The sequence below is a fragment of the Barbatula barbatula genome (assembly GCF_947034865.1).
Source record: "Barbatula barbatula genome assembly, chromosome: 2".
Lineage (NCBI taxonomy): Eukaryota > Metazoa > Chordata > Actinopteri > Cypriniformes > Nemacheilidae > Barbatula > Barbatula barbatula.
In genome coordinates, this window is record NC_136767.1 from 27,142,904 (window position 1) to 27,167,545 (window position 24,642).

Consider the following 24,642-nt stretch of genomic DNA (forward strand, 5'->3'; position numbering starts at 1 on the left):
TTTGACCCAACATTTATACTTTAGCAATACGGTTCCAATAAACCCATTTATTTAGATGCCCAGTTTCAGCTTGCTTTAAAGAAACAGATCACCCAAAAATTTGAGATATTTCTCCATCCTGCCCGAAATGATTCGTTTAGCACTGTTGTAGTTCATGTCACATCATTGTAAATATTTCTGTTTTATTTATATTATTTATCATTTCACAACCCGAGCGGGATCCCCAAACCCCACTTTGAGAACTTGCACTATTGACAACTCCCTTGAACCTCATTGTGTAGGATGTAAATAAACCTTACAAACATTCTGCTTTGCACTCCATGACGGATGACTCAAAAACCAGTAATAAAGGTGAAGATTTTATCCAGCAGACTTCAAGCCAAACTGTGTCATCTCCTTTCCTGTACGCATCAGGTGCAACATATATACAATGATCAAAGATATACAGCAGGATCCAGACACACCTGTCCTGTTAGAGAACCCCAAATCAGCATTTCTTCTGAAGTCTTTGATTTTTCATAACAAAATGTATTGCTTTAGGCTGCTAAAAAGTACACTAAGATCAGATGCATGTTAGGGAAGGGTTTAAAGTATATTTGAATGAATCTGAAGTTGGCCTGATGTCCTGAGGGAATGATGCAAAGCTGCGACATTTCAGAAACATGAAATTAAAAATTGTGTTTGCTTGTTTAACATCCAACAACAGGATAGCAGTTGTAAGAAAACAAACTGAAAAAATTTTATACGTTCCATTCTGCCAGCAATAATCTTTAAAAGCACATTCACGTTAGTAGATGCTTTGGAATGATTTTAGTTTCGCAAAACGCAAACGTCTGTTACGTTGCATACATTACATTTGCCATCTCAGTCCTTTGAATTAGTCACCATGTACTTGCATACCTGTCAAAACAATAAATAAAGACATTTCTGATTGGTCCTTGATATAAAAATAAAACACGCAAAGCTCACAGACACGTGATGAATTCCCGAATTGTGTGATGTCACATGATACGTTGAGTGTTGCAACAAATGAGGCGTTAAGTTTTCCGTCCGCTGAAAATCATCTTTGGACTGTAGAATATGAGCCCTCGAGTCACAAATACACAAACGCATGGCGAGTAGAATTAACACTTGTGAGAAACATGATAAGACAAAGAAAGTGATGAAAAACAGAAACTTCATATCCTGGAGTGCAGAAGTCAAGACTTCACAGAACACTGTGTCCACCCTCAAACAGGCACGGGCACACACACACACACGCGCACGCACTCACACACACACACACACACAAAGAGCTGAGTGAATATTTACATCATAATCGACAAACCACACAGATTCAAAAATTTGTGAAAGAAAAGTGATGCACAGCATGACGTAAAATTCATCGGCAACATTAATTTGTTCCTTGTTTTCGGTTTCCGAACTCTTCTGAAGTGCACTGTAGTCTCAAAAGTGTGCGGTTTTATTTATCTACAAATGCCACAGGTGATATCATGGTGCTCCTTTAAAAAGGAAGAGAAATCCAAAGCTACAGGTTTCAGTCCTCCGGTAAAGCACGTCATTGTGTAACAGTTTGTCAAGATATTCATCCGTTCCACAAACAGCGGGTCTGTTTTCATCCCTTGATGGGTTTAACTTTCTCTCTCACTAATCTGCAGTCGGTGGCAGTGTGTCTGTATATGTAGAGAGAGAGAGAGAGAGAGAGAAAGAGAGAGAGAGAGAGAGCTGTGCCTCAGCTTGACTGTAGGGGGCACACAGCATCTAACAGACCCTCACGGATTACGCTCAGAAAAGCGCTTTGGATCCTTGGTTCTCAAACTCTGACCAGGCATCGTTGAGCTCCATAAAGATCATTTTAGCGTACTGCTCGTACGGTTTACCTGTAGCCTACAAAAGGCGAGAAAAGCAGTTGTTTGTTATCCAAAACTCTGGGTAAACTTCAAGGCAAGTCATACATGTTGTCATAGAGGCCAATAAAATGAATACAAAATAACTTTTGTACATTTTTGTGTTGTTTTTGATCACATACCTTGTCCGGATGAACAATAAGCACAGCTTTCCTGTAGACTCTCTTCACCTGGTCAGGTGTGACCAGATCAGCCATGTTGACTGGTTTCCAGCGCGTCTCTCCCTCCCACAAAACCGTGTGCAGCGTGGAGAGCAACGCTCTTATGTTCCTCTCCTTTCCCTCAATCCAATCTAATAGCTAATACACAAAAAACCCATCGTCATCAGGGTCACAGGACATTCCCCAGCGCTTCTTCAGAAATTCAACGCGATCTTAAAATCTAGTGATAGTCAGCGGCCCTGACATAAGCTTTGAGACCGGGATGCTGTCGTACCTGAAGTTTGAGAGGGTCCATGTCTCTAGACATCTCTTGTTTCCTCATCTCGGCGATGGTCCTGGGTCCCCTCCTATCATGTTTGGAGCCGAAACCTTGTGTGGATAGAAGATCCTCAAAGTCATCCACTTTCACCTTGGGCTTTGGACCTAAATGTAAGAACAAGGTCAATTTAGATTTGTTAACGCCTGTAGCATAAATATCTGAGATTCGAGAATTTTAAACTTAATACTTCTCTCATAATAATAAACAACAGTAATATTACTGTGTGCCTTTGCAAATAAGTAATAAACACTAAATAGAGGGTATGCAGATGACGTCACTTTACCACGTGAACATGCCAAATCACATTCCCTTGAGTGGCAAAACACTGGCTGCTTACAATGTCATGAAACACAATTCCGGGCAACATATCAGTGTTCGAGGACACCTGGTTCCTTTGTAAGTCGTAGGGATACCAGTTGAATACAACTGCTGTTCATTTCAGAAAATATTTGTATGTTTTAGTCCCAGTGTCTTTGGTTCTTCTATTGAAAGCAGCCATTTTGCTGCATGTTTTGCCACTCAAGGGAACGTGTCCTGACGTGTTCATGTGGGAAAAAGACGTCAACGCATACCCTCTATAGAACATAACCCTATACACTAAAGATTCACACTAGATTCTTACCAAATCCCAGCCCTCTGATTCCCCTCTCTTCTCGTCCACCAATCACACTGAAGGTGGGGTTGTAGTTGGGTTTCACTGGTTGGCTGGCAGGTCTGATGGGTTGGGCTTGTGGTTTGGGAGCAGAGTTCGGAGGCATCCACGGTTTGCTGGGGCAGGAGGAAGGCCGAGGGGTCTGTTGCCACTGTTGACTTGTGTTCTTAGAGCCGCCAGCAGAGGGCGCCGTTTTCAAACCCGAGCCAGACAATCCAGCGCTGGATGAGCCTAAACACAAACCTAGCTTGTTAACTGACAGGGAAAAGGTCAGGTGGATGTATATTAGACGACTGACATGACAGAAAGCTGGGTGAGGGGCCAACGGAAATCAAAACTCACCGGGAAGTGTTGAACCCAGGCTGGCGAGGTCAGCGAAAGGGTCAAAGCTTTGAGATTTGGTCTTGGAGAAAGACGACACTCCGGAGGCTAAACAAAAATTATTATGGGATTGAAAAAGTGTAGACTGAAATTTAGTTTTTAGAACATGTCCAGCAGCATTCATTTAAAGACGCCACTTGATCATTTGTCATCAAATGGAATGTGACGTGATTAGATGAAGGGGTCTGACGAGTAAATTATCTGTTGGAATTGTTTGAAGAAGTTTGAAAATCAGATCAATCGAGTCTTTCTTTCTAAGTGATGTAACAAAAGAAATATCTGTGATTGGTTAATGAATTACCACTCGTGGCAGGCTTGCTGGCAGTATTGGTCATGTTACTGGTGGTACTGGTTCCTCCTGTTGTCCAGTTGTCCCACCCACCCAACAGATCAGGCTGACTCGCTGATGACGTCATCTTGGGTGTCTCGCCCCCCAACTTATCTGTCATTTCAAACATCTCACATTTAGTTGGAAACATTGGATGCAATGAATGACACGGATGTTTTCTGCATATTGTTAACGATATTAATTCCGACAGTATTTTTACCACGTCATCAATGAACAGCAAACTTGACTTTGAACACAATAGGACAATATTTATTAAACCACAGACACAACAGAAGAACTCACTGAGGTTAAAGAGGCTTGAATTGGATCCAGGGGGCGGAGCTTTGAACCCACCGCTACCGCTCTCTGAGCCCAGGAGATCACCAAACAGATCAGACCCTGGAGATCCTGATCCCACACCAAATGGGTCAAAGAAGTCTGAGAAAAAAACAAAATGATTATAAGACAAACATAAAAATACATAATATATATAAACAAATCCTATTTTAAGACATTCAATTTTTATTCCAAAAGAACTACTTGTGCATACGTTTATGACATCATTTTCAATATTCACATTTGATTTTTCTTCAATTAGATGCAGTTTTTTACAACGGCATGGGTCCGCAGATGTAACCTGGGGTTGCTCAAACATGTTTTGCCAAAAAGCGGCGTGGGGATCTGGGGTTGAAACCGCTCTTACCCTTTGTTGCTGGTTGACTGTGTGTGTTAGTGAAGAACAAATCTTCTCCTGAACTGCCTATAAGATCTTCTGTATCCGCAGAAGGTGTAGTGTCGGGTTGTGGGGCGAACAGGTCGTTCAGGAGATTGCTGTTACTGGCTGAACTTTTCAATCCTGTCTCAGCAGGGTGAGCTGTACCGGCCAGAAGGCAGGGGTCAGAGTTCAGGCCAAGCAGATCCTCTGTGTCAGGCTGAGGGTCAGGTGGTGTGCTGGTGAAGTCCGCCTCGAAAAGTGGCTCGCTGGTGTCACGTGATAGAGTCACGTCAGGAGGGGCCGAGTAAGACACTGACTCCTCCTCTGAGCCTCCGCCACTCAAATCATCCTGGTCATCCAATTGGCTGTCAGAGCAGCCGTACTGCCTATCGCCATCTGAAAAGACACGGAACACTTTAAACGTTGTGCATAAAAGTCGTGTTGGTTTGACCAGTGCACACTATTGCCATCAGTTATGTTTGGGGTGTTTGAGAAAATGTGACCCCTAAAAAATATATTTAGCTATAAAGTTTTGTTAACCTTCCCAGTCCAGTGTTTGGAAGAAGTTGTTGGCGTTGGTGTCGATGCTTTGAGGGGACGGTGAGTCCGATTCTGTTTGTGGATCCTCAGGTGAAGACTCTGGTTTTGAGGGTTCAGAGGCGTAACAGGCTGTAGAACCGGGCTGCCGGGGAAGCTCTGGTTTACCTGAACAGACAGAAAAAGATTGAACTTAAAATTAACATTTTTATGTCCTGTTTATTTTATATGGAACTTTTTACCATATTTTTATCTTATTTGATCATAGTTTTAAATCCTATTTTATCTTATATTTAGTTAATTTTAGATATTTAAATGCATTTTACTTTATTTATATTTTATCATTTTTTTATCTTACATTTAATTATATTTTTATCTTTCAGATTTTTTTTACATTTTTCATTTAATATAAGATAAAATATGATAAAATAAAATAAATTCTATGTTATCATTTTTCAATATTTCATCATATTTCTATATTTTATTTAATTTAACATTTTTATTTTATATAATTTTTACTTTATCTTATTTTTTCTGACGTGTCGATGTAATTTTTGACTTTTCATTTTGTTTCCCGAATTGTTGTTGTGTTTTATGACTTGCTATTCTGTTTTTAGTTTGATATTGTGTTATCAGATTTGTTGTTTTGTTTTGCACTTTCCGGCCACCGTACCTATTTTTCTCTTATTTTTAGATATTGATTTTTTTTAAATGTTTTATCTTCCTTTATCTTACATTTGATCATATTTTTATATTTGAATTTTTTATTTTATATTGTATTTTATATCTTACTTATACTTTGTTGTATTTTTTTCTTCTAAATTTTTTGTTTGTTTTATATTTCATGTTTGATTTTTATTTCACCTTATTTTATTGTATTTTTTTCATAATTATTTTTATCTTTATCTTAAATTCGATCGTATTACATTTTATTATATTTTAATCTTTATTTTATCATATTTTATTGACCAAACATTCAAGAGTGCCACAGATAAAAGGCCCTCAACCCATTTCCTTACAGTCAATGCGGAAAATCATAAAAACAAATAATGAAAATAAAACCAATAAAAAAGATGTTCCTTGTAAGACAAGAACTCACCAAACTTGGTCAGGATCTCCTGCTGTTCATCTCTGCTGGAGAAAAGGATTTTTGGATTGAGTCCTTTCGTGGCAAAGTCTTCCCAGGGCGGGGTCTTGTTGCTAGGGCGATCCCGAGGCTCCACCTCAACATTCACATGTACCTGGAAGAGGTCGGGATACTTCTCCTGGATGTCACACGCGTCAAGATCGTACCTGCACACATCATTTTAATATAAACACTTTGAATAAAGAATATTATATGACAAATAATGATAGTATCCTGCGAGCCTGTGATACTGACTTAGCAAATTTGACGGTGGAGGCGTTTCTGGGCACAAACCCCGTATGAAACTGAATCTGAAACATCTTCATAGAGGCCATCTGCAAAAAGCGCAACACATGATTCACTATAACTAGAGTGAACAGCAATTGACAATAAAACATACCAACAGTATAGAACGTTTGCTCTTACTTTGGCCTGCAAGCGTCCTCCTAGCGTAGCGCGGGCGTGATAAATGACTATAAGAACATCTCCCTGCACGGTTACGTTCAGAGGAATCTCCGCTCGGCCGTCTTCCATCCGAAAATCACTGCAGAAATAGGGTACAAAAGGCAAGATCAGCTTAAATTACATTTATACATGTAACAGTTTTCGTCACAGGGTGGAAAAAACGTACTTCATTTGGTCATACTCTTGCGATGTGGTCGTGGCGCGCTCATCGCCGACGTAGACCTCGCAAAACGGCCGGCATCCGTTGCGCTGTTTATTAAAGAGCGGTACGGGCGTCATGGCGACAGAGCGGATGGTGATTGGCTTGCTGTGGGGGATTATGGGCTCTTCTGCCATCATATCACACATGTATTCAATATACCTGCGAGCACAGAGGAAAAAAATCTAAATGAAACATTATATATTCTGTTATTCTGTTCTGCAACATAAAATAATGGTTAAATATTTGAGGTTCAAACTTTTAATCCTATGAAAGACTTATAACCAAGTAATGCACAATCAACATTGTGTTTTTTCATCTCAGGGATGACCTCATTTTCATGAAAGATTAAATGATGTCATTTAGACCTCTGCTTGCTCCATCCTCACATGTCTGAAGATATCAAAAGTGGGATAACTTTTTCAACTTTAAAGAGTATACTTGTAAGAATAAAAACTACTACACAAGTTATTTACTGAAAATATACTTCAAAGTGTACTTTTATAAATAAAATACTTGTGCTGCAGAACACGTTCGCTTACCTAGTTTAACCATATTACATTGTAGTGTAGTGTCAGTAGAGCCTTGTATTTCAGCCCGGGCTAGAATGGACCAGACTTATTTACGCCCCTCCGGCCAAGCTTTGGGACAATTTTTACGTCATTGCTCACCAGCGTGCTGGGCTTGTTTTAGGCTTGTCCTCCTTTTTATATATTAGAAATTCATTAACTTTTCGATTAATTGCACAGCCCTACTTGACGGGCAGAGCCAGGCTAGGGCCTGAGCGTCTCGGGCCAGGGCCGGGCCTGGGTTTAAGGCCCGTGCAGGGCTCTAAGTTGCAGTATAAAACAGCAGTTATTAACTAGTTATTATTACTGTTACACTTAAAAGTATACTTTTATGAATTAGAAAGTAGACCAATTAAGTCAAAAATGGTACTCAAATAGTTATTCATTATATCTAGTAGGCCTACACTGGCATTGGTTTGCAAAAATATATTGTATAATAGATATAAAGAATCATTCAAATATATGAACTTGACGCATACTCCTTTTTCTGTAACGAGCCCTACATCATAGCAACACCCTAGCAACCAGAAGGTTTTAGCAATGCCCTGTGAAACAACCCTGAACCATATGTTCTCCTGCAAATGTAAAAAACGATTTTCTTCTCTGTACTTCTTATGAACAGCCCAGATCTACAGAAACGTCTCTTTCGGGCGGGTCACTTCCTCTCCCCGCTGGCTGTCAGAGTCGTATTATCAGCTCCAGAAACCACTCCAGTTCACACTTGCTTAGAATCATAAGATTCACAGCAGCCTGTCGAGTTCAGCAGAAGCTCAAGGTGAGCAGAACGACCGGTGAGGTTACAGCTGTGGTAGGAAGTGACATCGGCACATTAGCAGCTGCGGCTCATACTAATGCAGCTGGCCTGCTGTTTTTCTTCACACGCGTGTTTATTTCTGCTCTAGTGGGTTCAAGTGCGTGTTGATGTCAAGGACCTGATGCTTCTTTGTTTAAGATCGAAAGTGAATGAGGAACACTGACAGGAAGTTTTTACCGTTTGTGTGAAGGTGAGATACCCGGTGGGCATCGCTTCATGCTGAACATATAAACTGTAGCCTCAGCCGTGGAGAACAAGCGACAGAAGCAAAGGAACGAACAAACCACGACAGCCGAGGCGGCCCGTCCATCCTACGTCCAAACAACAGACAGGAAAGTTAAAAAAAGCAATTTAAAAGTTGATATCACAAGATTAACACAGCCATTTTGTGTCGGTTTATATGAACTTTCAACTAACATTTTTTTAATTTGACTATCCCTCTGTTTATGTGCTTACCAAGCAATGCACGATGCAGATGTTCCTCTGGTCCTGTTTGAGCCACTGGTGCATGTTCTTACATATACTGTACAAGTTCTTCAGAGTAGGAGCACGTCTGGGCTGCCAACCACACTCAAATACCTAAACACACATACACACATATATAAAATCACACACTGGGCCTTTCAATTTTGAATTTCTGATAACACTTAAACCTCCTAGTTATTACTGACGTGACCGGGCCTTGAGGCGTAATCTTTATGGACAGTCATGACAAACCAATGTTTTTGACATTTTGAACAGAATGCACATCTATCACAAACAGCTTCCTTTCCATGTTTCTAATCAAACGTTTATGCATTTGGCAGTACATCCTCTCTTACCCTGTTGTGAAAGCGAGCGGGTCTATAGGAACGTTTGGATAGGTTATAAACGGCGTAATGACCAGCGTGACGGGAGTCCAGGAACAAACGCACGTCCTCTATGTTATTCTTGATGGCGGATTCTACACCTTCTGCTGGGAAAGACATGACTGCCGGCACAAACACACACAACCAGGAAAACAAATTCAGGTGAAATTACAAAATTCAGAATGCATTTGAAATCTGTGTCCCACATGCGTGTTAAGAACTCATACCTGCTACTCTGGAGGTGATGTAGGACAGGTCGAGATCTCCTTTAGCATAACTGAAATCAGTTGAGGATTATTAATAAAACAATTAACCATTTAAAGACATTTCGATTAACACACAGCAATCGCACAGATGGATTTAGTAGGCAAGCTATTTAGCTATAACATCTAATTCTAATTTTACTATACAAGGTTGAATTTGTGGCTATGGACACAAAGCATGAAAAAGCCATGAGGGTGGAAGCTCACACAACCTGTCTGAAAGCGCACACACACACATACACGGGTTCTGTCCTGTAGTTACCTGGAGCTGGAGGGGGTTGGAGATTTGAGACCAAAAGACGTGATTCGGGAAGAGAATGAACAAATAACAAAATGAACAAAAACAGAAAATGGGCCAACTGAATAAACTCGACAGATATGTTGGGATGTGAGGGGAATTATCAAACATGATTCTAAAATGCAAACAGATTATGGCAGGGCATGTGGAGGGAAATGTCAGATCTTGTACAGCAGCGTGTGTCACAAAACAGAACACTAAATGAGTTTACAATGTCATTACCCGTCCAGTCACTACAATTACTCATCTTCTCATCAACAATAACAGTCAATGGTAAATCAAAACGGATATATTTACATTGATAACAAACGTCAATGGTAATATAGTGCATGATGCACGAGTAAACATTATTTTGAGGGAACACATGCTTGTAAATTTAATCTTTCATCAACATGTTTTGTTGCACTTGAAAATATGTCACCACTCCTTAAGTATTATGGGTTGCCAGATATGGCTGCAAAATATATCCAAATATCGAAATACTTTGTAATAACTGACTGATCATCATTTTTATTTAACTATTAAAGGGATACTTCACCCAAAAGTGAGTTGTTCCAAATCTGTATAAATGTTTTTGCTCTGATGAACACATTAAAATCCGATCACGCAAGTCACTTTACGTGTAATTCATCTGATTGTTGAAGCCACATTTGTCAGGGGGTTTATTTCTCTAAACGGAGTGCCACTGGCAGCCTTTCTCAAGTTTGTTGTTTTAATGTAGACACGGGACAATCGGGGTCACAATGCGCTGTGACATTCTCGGTCTTCCCGGTGTGTCTACACCAGAGCGAAATGACGCTCAGCAAAGCTAATAGCTGAGCTCCTACCAGGGAATTTCGGTGCAAGCTATCAATTTATCCTTAACATACACTTATCTCACGGATGCTTCGAATCGGCAGCCCGTGCCCTTTGGAAAGGAGAAGAAAGCGGCGCGACCCGTGGTTTCACTGCCTTCTTTTAGACGTGACGTAAAAATACGAATGCAACCACCGAGAGACTACTGACATTAGATATTATTTACTAGGTGTTTATATAACAAGTTAAACTATTCATGTACTGTGTTTTTCTTCTTTTCCCCTGTAAAGCTGCTTTGGAGCTATATAAATAAAATGTAATTGAATTGAATGTGAAATATGAATAAGTAAAAAATTATGTTTGTACTTTGGGTGGGTATAGCAGATCGGATTTATATATGTTTAGCCGAGTCACATTTATGCCGTTTTTGGATTTTAATCCTGGGTGGTGGAAAGCAAATGAAACACGCTTCCCGAGGAGTTATCTCTGCTTTCCCGGGACATCCGTGCCATCTGAAAGGGTGTTTTCTGCCGCGGGACAAATTGTCAACAGGCTCCCGACTGTCACCACAACACATTAACATTTTACTTTATTAAATACAACTCCAAGCCAGCTATTTCTGTTTGATGTAAAAACTTCATGACAGAAATAAACGTTGCTGGTTCTTCTGCGTTTTGTCATAATTTGTTAATTATTTATAATTATTTAATTATTTAATTATATTTTCTATATTTAATGCTTTGGATTTATATCTTTTTAGTTTTCCTCCATTGTCCAAAGAGCCGCAGGTTTGTGAAAATATGAATGCAAGTGCTGTTGTAATGCACGTTGGTTATGCTGCATGTTAAAATAAAACTCGACAACTGTAGCTGTGTCTCATTTCGAAGATATCGCAAGCATGCAGCATGTATTTTTATTTCATTTCAATTTATTATTAAAATCTTATGGGTTAACAGTTTATGTTCAGAAAACGAGTGTCGGTTCTCGGTTAGGGAAATTATCCGGAATGAGCATGCTTTGATTTCACACGAAGCGGTGGCCGAAGGCTATCAGGTTTTTGTTTTGTCAGCTGGATCAAGTGATAAACAAGCAGTACATTAACATCATACCGCTGTAACCCCTCAAACAATCTGTCAATGAACAAAACATGACATAACGAAACCAAGACAAGCCAGAACACATTTCAGCAAGCGGCTGCTCTTATTATTAACGGAAAACTTTGAATCGACATTCTTCTGCGTTTCTCTCACCTGGCCACAGACTGGATTACTTTAGATGACGTGTCTTTGATGTTTGTGAGGAATCTTTCTGTTCCACCTTTTAGAATATCCAGAAATCCTCCGCCCATTCCTTGATCTCCATCATACACACCTAAACGCACACAGGACGATGTTTATTATAAGTGCTTCCACAGGAGAATATTTTTGATTCATACATTATATTAACATGAGACTTGTTTGTCAAAGACTCCCATTGAGATTGTAATTCAGACGAACTGAACGGTAGCAGGCTTGAGGTGTATTCAGTAAGTAAAACAGAGCAAAGTCAGCAGATGGTGGACAAGGGAACAATCCTCTTACCACACAGAGAGAGAAAGCCATCATCCTGGGGTAAATATGGGGGTGGGGTGTGTTGTTTGCGGATGGTATTATAGTATCATGACAGCAGGTTGATGGTTACATTACAAAAAAAGAAATCACATAGGCATATCTGTATGTGTATTCATTTGGTTTTCTAGTAAGATTTCCATAACACACTTGATTTATACCGGTGTCCGAATAAATGCCTGAATTTCCAAAATGATTTGATGTTTTTTTATGAACTATTTCAAGGTACGTGTTTAAAGGGATACCCTAAATGTTTTATTCTTTCATCATTTACTTATCCTCAAGTTGTTCCAAATCTCTATACATTTCTTTGTTCTGATGATCACACAGAAAGATATTTGGACATCCTTAGCAGAAAGAAAAAAATGCAATGGTAGTACAGATCGAACTCGAAGGCGAATAAATGATGAAATCATTTTCCTTTTTGTGTGAAATATCCCTTTAATAAAAAAGTAAAGCACCTCTTACAGTCTGAATCTCAATTTACACCACACAGCCTTCAAAGCCATTTTTATACGACTATAAACATTTCATTCTAATTTTATCCGGCAAACAAATCTCAGTAAAATGTGTTTGAACGCAGAGCTGTACTCACCAGCATTGTGTATGTTGTTGATCTGCGAGGGACTCTGCGCGCTGTTGTTCCCGAATCCTCCGTTCTGCTCCAGGAGCTGTAAGGATTCATATCCATCATATCCAGACCTCAGACAGTAGTATGGACTTAACAGACTCATGGGGACCAGCGTGCTCCCGAAACAACATTAGAAGCAAGACCAAAGCAGAAGAGTGCTGTCTACACATGGATGTGAGCGCCGTGTGTCTATCCACTACAGTCAATGATAGAGAAACATCAATGCTGCTGGGTAATCGCTTTAATCCAGAGAGAAACGCTGTCTTAACCCGGATCACATGAAGGCTCGAGTTATCCTCTCCAGCATGTGTACAGCCACGTAACAAGACAACTACAGCCATGCACGAAAACCCTCAACGAATTGCTTACCCTTCTATTTAGACCGTCTTAAGGTGATCATCCAAATCAAAGTAGGAAAGTCTCTCTCTTTAGATAGACTAGTCTTGCTTGTTTATCAGTCCTTTCTGTCCTCGTGTAGCGAGATCATTAGGTCAGAGAGAAAGAAAGAGAGAGAGATGAGACGTTGGTTTGTCTGTGGGAGGTCGTGACGGGAGGGAAAAAAATGGCGGTAGGAACGTAAAGGAAGAGTGCGCCCTGTCTCTAAATGGCCCTTCAGAGAGTCGTGATCAGTATGTGAGACTCCGCTTGTCTCCGTGGGAGTGTGAGCGTGGAAGAATGAGGGGTTTGTTTAAAAAAAAAGTCTCTTAAGGCCGATCAAATGGAAGCTATTTACAGAATAATAGCGGTCGATCGATATGATATGAAAACGGTATTTGGTCTTTGACTTTAAAAAGGAAGAAAGCATTAGAACGATGTTTAGTCAGACAGGCTGTACCTCGGTAATGGGTGATTTGGGGTTGACGTTCCTCGCCGCAGCGATCTCCTGCAATTGGTTAACAAGCTCGTTGATGGTCAGCCGCTCCTCCGGGTTGATTTTCAACATCGATCCTGAAACAAACGCACAAAGCATCGTAACACTGCTGTCACTGAGAAACACAAGAGCTCCAAGCCGGAGGAATTCCGGGTAATGTTGGGGATTATGTAAAGGTTTGTCAGGACGCTTACGGATGAGTTGGTGAAAGACTGTGTACGTGGTGTCGTTTTGAGGAATGTTGTATTTGCCGTTGACGATCTGGAGCTTGGCTCCTTCTTCAAACGGATGCTGTTTAAAACAGAGCAGATACAGGATACACCCCAGAGCCTGACAAACACAAAGAGAATATCGGTCAGTGCATGGTGTCACATGGCATGCTTCAGAAGTTTTAACAAAATACTGATGATCTAGTCACCCATATGTCTTGCTTCTCATTTATCGGGTAGTTGGAATACAGATCGATCATCTCTGGTGTCCTATATACTGGAGTTGTGTTTCTAGTAATCTGTAAAAAAGAGAGATAGAGAGAAAGATTATTTTCGATATTACTTTTTACAATTTTGCACTGTGGCAAAGCAGCTTTCCATATGTTTAGGCAATTGTTACTGTAGTAATATAAAATTTATGAAAAAAAATCATTATTATTATAAGAATACATGGTACTATTGCAATTAGTCTCAAATGAAACTGGACTGGAAAAAGTTTGTATCTATTGTTTCTATTCATAGTACATTTAAAGATATTAAAATAAACTATAGCCCTATTTGGATGGTAATTGTTTCTTATCAGGACGTCTGTAAAAATAAATCTGCATAGCTCCTTGGCGATTAAAGTCATTCATCCGGACAAATGTAAATTCACATTGCGAGTTTGTAATCCCATGAACCTGAAATGACAATTCGCAAGCATTTAATCATTAAAATGGTATCAAATCGATATAATAAAATGTAAATATTGAATTTCTTTCTGTTCTTATCACCTCCCTCTCTGTGTATTGAAGCAGCGATCCTGATCTATCGGTCATGTTAGCTAGAACTGTGTGTGTGCGTTTATTTGTGTATGCTCTTGTGACACAATCACGTTAACAGCCGAAACATTAAAATCTGTATCATCTGGTCATCATACAGACACGTATGATATCATTTGAAGCTGTAAAGGGTTAACATTTATTTGCGTAGATCCATGATAACCACAAAGGAAAAGCCAAAAGGATGCACTTTAGGGAAAGGTTAGGGGTAGGTGTAGGGCTTTAACTCAAGAAGTTGCCATAATTTTATCATTTTTTATAAATATAATGATTTACACCTAGTTATTATTGCATAATGCACAACAATACTGAGGAGCAAACAGTAAAGTTATCTGTCACTATTTGAATGTGATAGCATCTAACTACTATATCTACTTAATCCAAAGAAAATACAGCTATTTTAATAGCATATCACTAAGGTGTGACGAGATCTCGTCTGGATGTCAATTACATAATTGTATTCTCGCGTGTAAAGTCGGATCTCGTGAAAACACAATTTCCTTGCGTAATTGGCACGATGGAGTGCTGGGCTCGTAATTGCGACCATTTTAGTCTCATACGTGTGACCTCAAAATATTTTTGAGAGCATTTGTGCGAGTGCACATTTTGTTGTGGTGTGACCCGTTTTTCTTTACTGTACAGAACACGCTAATAACTGCACAAAGCATGGCCAATGACCCTGCATTCATAGACAACATGATTTTCCATTCCACGGTGCCGACTACGCACTAGACAGACAGGATTCAACCTTCGCGCGCATCTCCCACGTCTGAAGCGCCTCGTGCATAAGCACTAGTGTTTATGGCGGTTCGTGCTGCCAGCAGCGCGCGGGGGATCAGTAGCTGTGCAGACTGTACCACAAGTACAGTATAGCAACTGCATCCTCACATTACGTTATTTTAAATACAAGCTAAACTCCAAGGTAAAGGTACGTCAGTTTCTGATCGGACCATCCGTCGCTTTTTGAGCAAAAGTGGACTACATGGAAGACCAGGAGGACTCCACTTTTGAAAGAAAAACATGTAAAAGCCCTGGAATTTGCTAAAATTCATATTGACAAGGCACAATCCTTCTGGGAGAATGTCCATTGGACAGATGAGTCAAAACTGAAGCTTTTCGGCAAGTAACATCAGCTCTATGTCGCAGACGAAAAAAATTAAGCTTTCACCACACCTACAGTGAAACATGGAGGAGGCTCGGTTATGTTTTGGGGCTTCCTTGCTGCATCGGGCACAGGGTGCCTTTAATCTGTCCATCAAGGCATTCTGGAGCGAAACGTACTGCCCATTGTCAAAGCTGTGTCTCAGGTCATGGGTCCTCCAACAGGATAATGACCCAAAACATACAGCTAAAATCCTCCAAGAATGGATAAGAACAAAACCTTGGGCTATTTTGAAGTGGCCTTCTATGAGTCCTGATCTAAATCCCATCGAACATCTATGGAAAGAGCTGAAACAGTCTTGAGAAGGCACCCATCAAACCTGAGACAGCTGGAGCAGTTTGTTCAGGAAGAGTGGGCAAAACTACCTGTTAACAGGTGCAGAAGTCTCATTGAGAGCTACAGAAAACATAATATTAGGTTAGGGGTCCCAACATTTTGTCCATGACATTTTCATTGGTTTTATTATTTACAATATTATGTTGAATACAAAATCCAAGCAAATAGCCGCTGCCTTAAGTTTATTACAAAATGACCCAGTGAGCTTTAATACGGTAAAGCATATTTTTTCAACAACTGGTTACACATACACACACCCTTTGAATAAGCACAAACAAATGTTTATTCATAAATCAATGGAGGTTTTGGACATTGCATGGATTTCAATTTACTACCAATGACCGATTTACGAGGACCAGAAACAAAACAAATAATTTCATCAGCAGAACAATTAAATCAGTTAATGCTTCTATGGGAAACAGATGAAGGTTTTAATACAATCATTGCTGTATGCAGTGTTCATCCCTGGGGCCGTATCGCACTGTGATCATTTCCACATAATCTATGAATCATATCCAAAATTAGAGCAAAATGAACGACCAATATGGAAGTAAAATAGTGACAAATGTGCTTGAAGCAAAAAGACGTGCTGAATAGCTCCAATTGAAAAAAAATTGCATTGTATTAACAGTTCTTGCATTTCAAGGTTCTGCAATTCAATATGGTCGAACAATTAAACTGTGAATATTTCAAATTGAAAGATTTAGCTTGTTTTAAAATACAACCATTAATATTTCGACAGATTTTTTTCAGTACATATTATTTTCATTTAAAAATTAGCAAATTCAGTAGTACCAATTCGGCTTGAAATTCAAAGTTTCACATCCGGGAATCCTAGGAGAAGCAAAAAAGCACCGATTTCACCAATGCATGATCTCTACCTGCTGCCTTGTGTGTCGGACGAAGATCCAAGCTACGTCTGTACACGTAAAGTGCACGATTTGTGTATCAAATGCTCACGAAAGGGTTATTTCTGTAGCTTGCCAAATACAAACATAAAACCGTGCTATTGATAAGCACCATCTTAAGTCATCAAAGAAGGGTTTGAGTTTCTGTGATGAGAAAATGTTATATTTAACAGTAAAGTATCTGTATATAACAGTATTTTACACCATCAGAATCAATTTAACACAAAAATTCAAATTATATTTTTTTTATTTTGGTATAAAACTAAATAGCAATCAATATACATTTTAAACAGACAATAGTAGTAACCGAAATAGTGGTGCAAACAGATGTAAGAACAAACCATGAACTATTTTTCATCATAACGTAAAATAATCTAAAATATACATAACATATGACATTAATGTAAAATATTTTGTAAATGTAGGATATAAATGTAACACAAACAGAGTACAAACGAATAACTACACCACTTAAAAGAGAAATATCAATGGAAATAATTATGCCAACTTTTTATCTGAAATCTCTGAGGTAAGAACGCCAACCAGAGAAAAGCAATTATAGCCTATCAGGCTATATGAACGAATGAATACAAAAACAAACTGAAATACTGTAACAATAAAGGACACCTACCTTACTCGCGCCATTGTTTTTGCTTCGATGTTAGTTCTGGTATTAGCTATGTCTCTATGTGAGAACTACGGCGGTACATCCTAAACTTATTGTGCCATCTTATGCTTTTTGCGTTCATATTCAAACTTCCGCATTTCTGTACAGCCTTTGCATTATTAAAAAGGTGTAGGCTATACTGATTTTAGTCATCTGTTCTGAAGATTAAACATTTTGGCACGTTACACTGGCCGAGATGCTGTGGTCCGTGGACGCCAAAGGGATACAGTAGTACAGGCACTTAGAAAATCTTGCAAGCTTATAACGTTTCTGTTCCACCATGCCACCATACATGTTGCATATATTCATGCTTCTCATTCAGTCAGCATAAGTTGTTAGGGGGTAAACTTGATCATTCAACTGAAATGTACACATATATTTTAGACACTAAACGTAATATTATGTGTTTTCTCCATCCAAGCAAATCCTTGCATGAGATTGGTTTCAGTGTATATAGACTTCTGTCATTTAAAATGCATTTAACAATATGTTAACTTATATGACAATATAGATGAAAATGATTATACTAAAACGTAAAATTTCATTTTGATATGTTATATTAGCATTGGGTGAGCTACACTGAAAAATAAACTATAGCCTAATACAGAAGTATAATACGAAATATGGTGATTTAGAAAGTGAATTTTGAGTTTTTAACAGTGAAACTGTGTGTGAAATGTTTCAATTTGTCTTCTTCACAGCTTAACTGCACAACCATATAGAATTGCAGACTCTAACCATGCACTTTTTTTATTAGTGGTAATTCAACATGCTTTTTTGCTTCAAAGATTTGTCACTAAAATACTTCCATAGACCATGCAGCAATGATGTCACAGCAATGTAAATCGGGTATTGAGATGCATACTAACACGTTTCATAGGAAGCAGATAATCGTATTTGAAGGTACGGCGGCTAATTCTCATGTTTCTTACCTCATCCTCCACCATGGATCTCTTGTGGGCAGACCAGCTGTAGTCCGGGTAATGTGCCACAGTTGTTGAGCTACCGAAGTCACATAACTTTATGGTTCCCTGATGACTGATCAGCAAATTCTCAATCTATAAAACAGTAAATTACAATAGCATTTAGACATTCACTCATGTGATCTGGTATTTTTGTTGCAGACATTAAAAAGCCATCTGCGCACATTGCATGTACCTGACCTTATAAAATTAAATTTTATATATAAATATATAACATTCATTGTTTGTGTGTTTCGTTAAAAACATACAAATTTAAAGCAATCTCGTATGGCATGACAGTGAATAAAGTATGAGAGACTTTAAAAGCCAGAAGGGGAGGGGCCTCACCTTTAGGTCCCGGTGTATGATTGGTGGAGACTGTTTGTGCATGTGCTGCACGGCACGACATGACTGGTAGAAAACCTTCAAAACCGTGTCACATGACATGGGTCCTTTCTGCTCCACCCTCTTCACAAAATCAACCAGCTGGCCTGCAGGAAACAGAGGGCGGAGGTCACCGTTACAGAGGAAACTGACCACAGACGCACAATTTCAGACACGGAGAGACTGAGAAAAATGTGTTTAGTCAGTGAAGAGTTTCCGTTTTATTTCATTAAACGTTCTTTGCCTTTGACCTAGGAAAAGAGTTCAGATGCATACCTAAGAGAAACCAGTAAAAGTCGCTTATCCAAATGTTCCCAAATCAGGAAACAAAGTAGTATTTTTTTGCTTCCCCAATGACGTTTATACCATTATTTAAAGGAACAGTTGACCCAAACATGTTTTGGTTCTGAGGAACCCAGAGAAAGATATTTGGAAGAATGCTTGTAACCAAACAGTTCTTGTGTTCATCAAAACAAAGTAATGTATACAGATTTGGAGCAACACAAGGGTGAGAGGGTTTCAGTTTTGGGTGAACTGACACCCTGTAACGGTGTGTTTGTGTGAGTTTTACCTCTACAGAGTTCAGTCAGAATTAGAAACTCAGCCTGGCCTGTATCAGACTCTTCTTTGCTGATAGACGCAGCAGAACAGAACTGCACGGTGTTGGGATGCCCAGACAGCTTTTTCTACACACATGGACAGATAAGTCATGCTTACAAAGAGTTTAGCATTAGTATCATTAGTAATACTGCATTCACAGCCTCCGACGTTGAATTTGTTCAAATTCAATTATTACCATAAAGCAGACTTCCTGGATGATAGCTTTGCTTTTTTCCTCCTCATGGGAGAGAAGTCTCTGTAAAACAGAAATTCATGATTCACCTGTGGATGTGACATTCAATTAGGGATGTGCATTTATTTTTAATAATACTTCATATTCGAACATTTGAACTTATTAAACATGTAATATGCCTATTATTAGAACGGCTTGTCCTTATTAGACGACGGCGCTCTGACTCACAATGCGAAAGCGCAACTGTGTTTACATGCAGAAGCACGCCGTATATTATCTGATGATTTCGATCTTGAGGAAGACTTTTTTGCCCAACCGTACTTATTCGAACCAGAATATACAGAAGACGAACTTTGAGAGAGGGAAGAAGATGCGACACAACCACAAGTGCTCTCGTCCAAGAAGATGAAGTGGTCTCGTGAACGCGGGCCATACACTGAGAATATATCGATTAAAGTCTGTATTTTGTTTTGTTTTTTTGCACATAAAGCATTCTTGTCGCTGGACAAAACAATGTCTTTAGTACTTTTCTGGACCTTGACAAAAACTGTGAGGAAGCCTGGAAATGTCACCTAAATATCTTCATTTGTGCTCCGAAGATGCCGGAAGTTCTCTAAACATGTTTAACGTCATGTGGGTGAGTAAAAAAAAGTAGAATTTTGGGTAAACTTCCTCTTTAAGCTAGTTTGCGATCTGACTGGCCAAAGAATACGAATAAAATGATTTTTACATATTTTCTGTATATTATAAAGTAATTACAGATGAAGACAACACTAACCCTGTGGTGATGCAGTTTTTTTTTCGCTATGAAAAATGCGAACCATCGAATAGCATTTTTAATTTTCCATAATTGAAAGTGATGGGATATTCGAACAACCGTGCGCATCCCTAATTTCAGTGTAAATGAATTTATAAGCACATATATTACAAATGTACCATTGACACCGCTTTCGGCGGATGTGATTTCTATCATCATCGTACCTTCAGAGCATATTCCTTACTGCTGCCCAAATCCTGAGCTTCATACACGAACGCAAAGCCACCTGTGGAGAAAGCAGGAGATTATTTTACAATCACAGCCCATGCTCCTTGCATCAGACATATCAACTGCAAAAACAAAACACATTCCCTGGATCCGAGTGTGGATCAACAAACAGGACCTGATGCGTAGGCACATATTTCTTTCGGGACAAATATTCTGGTCTATTACCTCTTTTGGAGCAGCACACAATTGGTAGGCGAGGAGTCATTATCTGACACTTTTTGCAAACCTCTGTAAACAGTGTGAATGAGTCAAGCTTCTAGATTTCATTAGTAACACACACGCAGAAAGAATGTGCTGCCGACAGCAGTGATTATTAAACAAACGGACTGCGGCCATGATGTGATACCGCATCAATGAATTATTGATTTCATTGAGATTCAGTTTGTGTTACGATCTGTCACTCAGACAGGGCTAGGCAACAGTTTAACACGTCATCAAGAGCCAGAAAGAAAATGATTGCAAAGCATATTGTTACTTCTAACTCTGAAGGCCGATTCACACTCTGTTGGCAAAACCCTGTTGGATTATCAAAATGTTTAACAGATGCTTTTCAGGTCCGGATTGATAGTTTGTGTTTACATAACATATGTCTGTGTACTGTGAATATTAATGTTGTATTTATAAACACACACATGTATACATTTAAGAAAATATAACTTAGTTTTTTAATGCTTAAATAAATACATAAATGTTTATATAGAATTTAAATTACATATAAATATATACATAGAATTTTTTGTATGATGTATTTATGTGCATGTGTTTATAAATACAAAATAAATATGCACAGTACACAGACATATACTATGTAAACGCGAACTTTTATTCTGGATGTGACTGATCGCAATTAAAGGGGCATGCATTTACATTTAGTCATTTAGCAGACGCTTTTATCCAATTCAGGGAGCAATAAGCGATATGCCATACAATGGCGCAAATACGAGTTTTTCTGTATCTTTGGTATGTTATCTAACAGCGAATGCTCACCCAGACCTGCCTCAAACGCCTCATGTAACCACACCCCCACAAATTTACGTCAGTTCTTGGTTTGGTTTGACTAATAGTGTGTTCACTCCAAATGCGAATGAAGCGTAAAGCACAAGTGATTAACATGTTAAGTCAACGCAAAGACACGATGATCTACTTGCGGTGTGATTCGTGCGAATGGCGACGCGAGTTGAAAAATCTGAACTTTGTCAGAAATTCGCACTGCGTTAACCAATCAGGAGCTTGCTCTAGTAAGGCCGTGAGCGAGCCGCAGAAGCCCCTCCCATGACGCGAATTCGCGTCTGTAATGAAGCGAATTTCACGCGCGAGTAAAATCAAAATGTTCAAGCGTCCAACTACACGCGAATAGCACGATTTACCGCGTTTGGTGTGAACACTCTATTAGACAACCAAAATGTATACGCACGTAAGGTGGGCGTACCTGTCAGTACAATAAGTATGGTAACAATGGTAAGAGTATGTTCCGAATATGGTAATAGGCGTTACTTATTAGTTACTTATAGTCTTACGCTTGCAGCATTCGACCAATCTGGTTAACTGGCCATCATAGCACACCTCGCTTTTCAGAGCGATGAGGTTTGTAAAAAATTAAAGACGCGATACAAACATGCACGGTATGTGGAAAATACAAAGTTTTTCAACCTTAAATCGTGTATTCACATTGCATTACATCTAAAACAAAAGATAATATTTGTTCTAGCCGTGTCACATGACTCCTTTAATCATTTAACAGCCATAACTGCAAAAAAGATTAAATTGAATTGATATAATCTGAACAAATAGTACATTTCGTAAATTCGTGTTATAGTTTGAACCTCCTAAAACCATTTTCACGCTCATAAAAAAATAAATGTTATATGGAAAACGCAGTTGTGCATGTGATGAGTGGAACACAAATGACAATGTCAGGTATTTATGGACAAAAAACTGTCCTCAAGTGGCTGTAACCATGGCGACGGTGTAAATGAATACCAGCGGAGACCTGAGTCAGTATGCACGAATCAAAAGGACCTTTAGAGTTTCACATTACAGTGTGCCGCCATTCACACGCACCACAAATTTACAACGTCCGACATTTGTAAGGGAAAGAACAAGAGAGGTCCGGTAAACACAAGTCAAACTATAATATTCATACGATATCAGTTCTTCTTTTCAAACGAAAGCCTTTTTCTGAACACAGCAATGCAGCTAGAAGCCTCCAGTGCCATTCACACGAAATGTCTTGATTCGGACTCATGATACAACGCACATGTGCACCTGTATAATGTAAACAATACTTCGTCACAGACAGGAAAAGTTGGACAATAAATAACCAACGAAATCTGACAACAAGGTTGAAAAAGCATGCATTTTGTAAGCAGCCCAGGCCTCGATGCTCCAAGGTAAACCATTCCTGTTTACCCAGAATGCAATTCCTTTCTCATTCAGGCCCACAGATATGATCGAAATGCACAGTAAATGGCTGCCTGGGGTTAGATGATGCATTACTCAAATTAAACACAAAAATGACGTAAATAATACGTGAAGAGATCACGGCTGTCAAACATTATCATACATACATACGCATACCGTAACACTCTCTGATGTGTCATGCAAATACTGTGGTATGAGAAAACACTAATCATGGTATTAACATCAAAGAAACTTCGTATGGCACTGCCACCATTATTGTACCACATAAACGAACACGTCAAATACAAATATGTATAATATTACCTTTTAACAATTCCATAATACAGACAGACACATCCACATGATGTGAAATACGAGGACAGGTGTATCAGACTCAATGGACTTGCTAAGAACTTAGCGAGCTAACCTTAGTTTCACAGTTTGATAACATGTACAATCGTTTTATCGGAACACAATTTCACACAAAGTCAGTGTTTATGTGTGAATAATAGTAATAATTCACGGCGGCTATTCACTCAAACTGTTGTTTATCGATTCAAGACACGCGAATAAAACACAGGTTAGCACGGGTAGCCTGATGCTAAGTTACGCTGACTGAATCTTTACCTTCCGCGATGACTCGTTTGATCCGGAGCTTCAGCTCTCCGAGCTCGACCACCTGCCCGACAAAGTCGTTATGGTCCCGGCTGGCGGCGGCGCCGGATCCGCCGGGCCCGGCCAGGAAATCGAGAGCTGACTGGAAGAGGGACATTTTGTCCCTTCTTTCTATCGCGCTGGTGATCGGAACCGGATGCCTCACAAGATGAACCAAACCGGTAAATAACTAGACAATAACGCGTTAGTTTATAATAAACTCTGTATTCGAGTATGAAAACATCGCAAGTGTTGATTCCTATCGACCTGTTCTCCCCGGTACTTCCGCAAGGTGCTGACGTGGGCCGGGGACGTCACTTCACGCGGCGCCGCGCAGACCTGTCGACTTATATGACGTTAAAGTTTAGTCGTTCGTGTCTATGGTTGATCTTATGTGAGGAATATATTTAACTAATTCATAATTGCTAATTCATTATTCTTTCCCTCAATAAAACGAAAGAATACTGTATTGTTATTAAATTAAAATGATATTCATAAATGTTAATACAGTCAAACTTTTGTTTTGGGTTCTGGCACTGTACTTCGATTTATTTTTACTCTATGTACTATAGTTCAATTTAAAAAAGGAGGCTGGAATGACACGAACATGATTGTATGAAACATTGTTTTTGAGGGACATTACTTTTCTTTATATTATGCATCTGTGTCTCCCAAATAATTGATCATAATTATATGTAGCCTATATACAGTATACCTTATAGGCTTCCCTTTTACTTTAGGTAACAGGAATCTGCAAAGGTAGTTTGTGATTGACACAATTTAAAAATGAGTAACTTATTTTGGCACACATTAGT

At 39.2% G+C, this 24,642-nt stretch overlaps 1 protein-coding gene across 1 annotated transcript; it reads right to left on the minus strand.

The window, feature by feature from the left end:
- Nucleotides 1-339: 339 nt before the first annotated feature.
- On the minus strand, nt 340-24,168 carry gak (cyclin G associated kinase). The gene is made up of 28 exons (XM_079482417.1): nt 23,801-24,168; nt 20,710-20,771; nt 19,732-19,791; nt 19,507-19,621; nt 18,900-19,042; nt 18,522-18,647; nt 13,905-13,994; nt 13,681-13,816; nt 13,451-13,563; nt 12,580-12,655; nt 11,628-11,748; nt 9,249-9,298; nt 8,995-9,143; nt 8,630-8,752; nt 8,351-8,484; nt 6,758-6,952; nt 6,553-6,670; nt 6,382-6,461; nt 6,100-6,293; nt 5,004-5,168; nt 4,452-4,859; nt 4,052-4,186; nt 3,722-3,862; nt 3,382-3,468; nt 3,010-3,270; nt 2,343-2,491; nt 2,030-2,206; nt 340-1,887 (listed from the first exon to the last, which is right to left on the minus strand). The coding sequence occupies exons 1-28, from the start codon at nt 23,943-23,945 to the stop codon at nt 1,786-1,788; spliced, it is 3,855 nt and encodes a 1,284-aa protein (XP_079338543.1). The 5' UTR covers nt 23,946-24,168; the 3' UTR covers nt 340-1,785.
- Between the last annotated feature and the right edge of the window lie 474 nt (nt 24,169-24,642).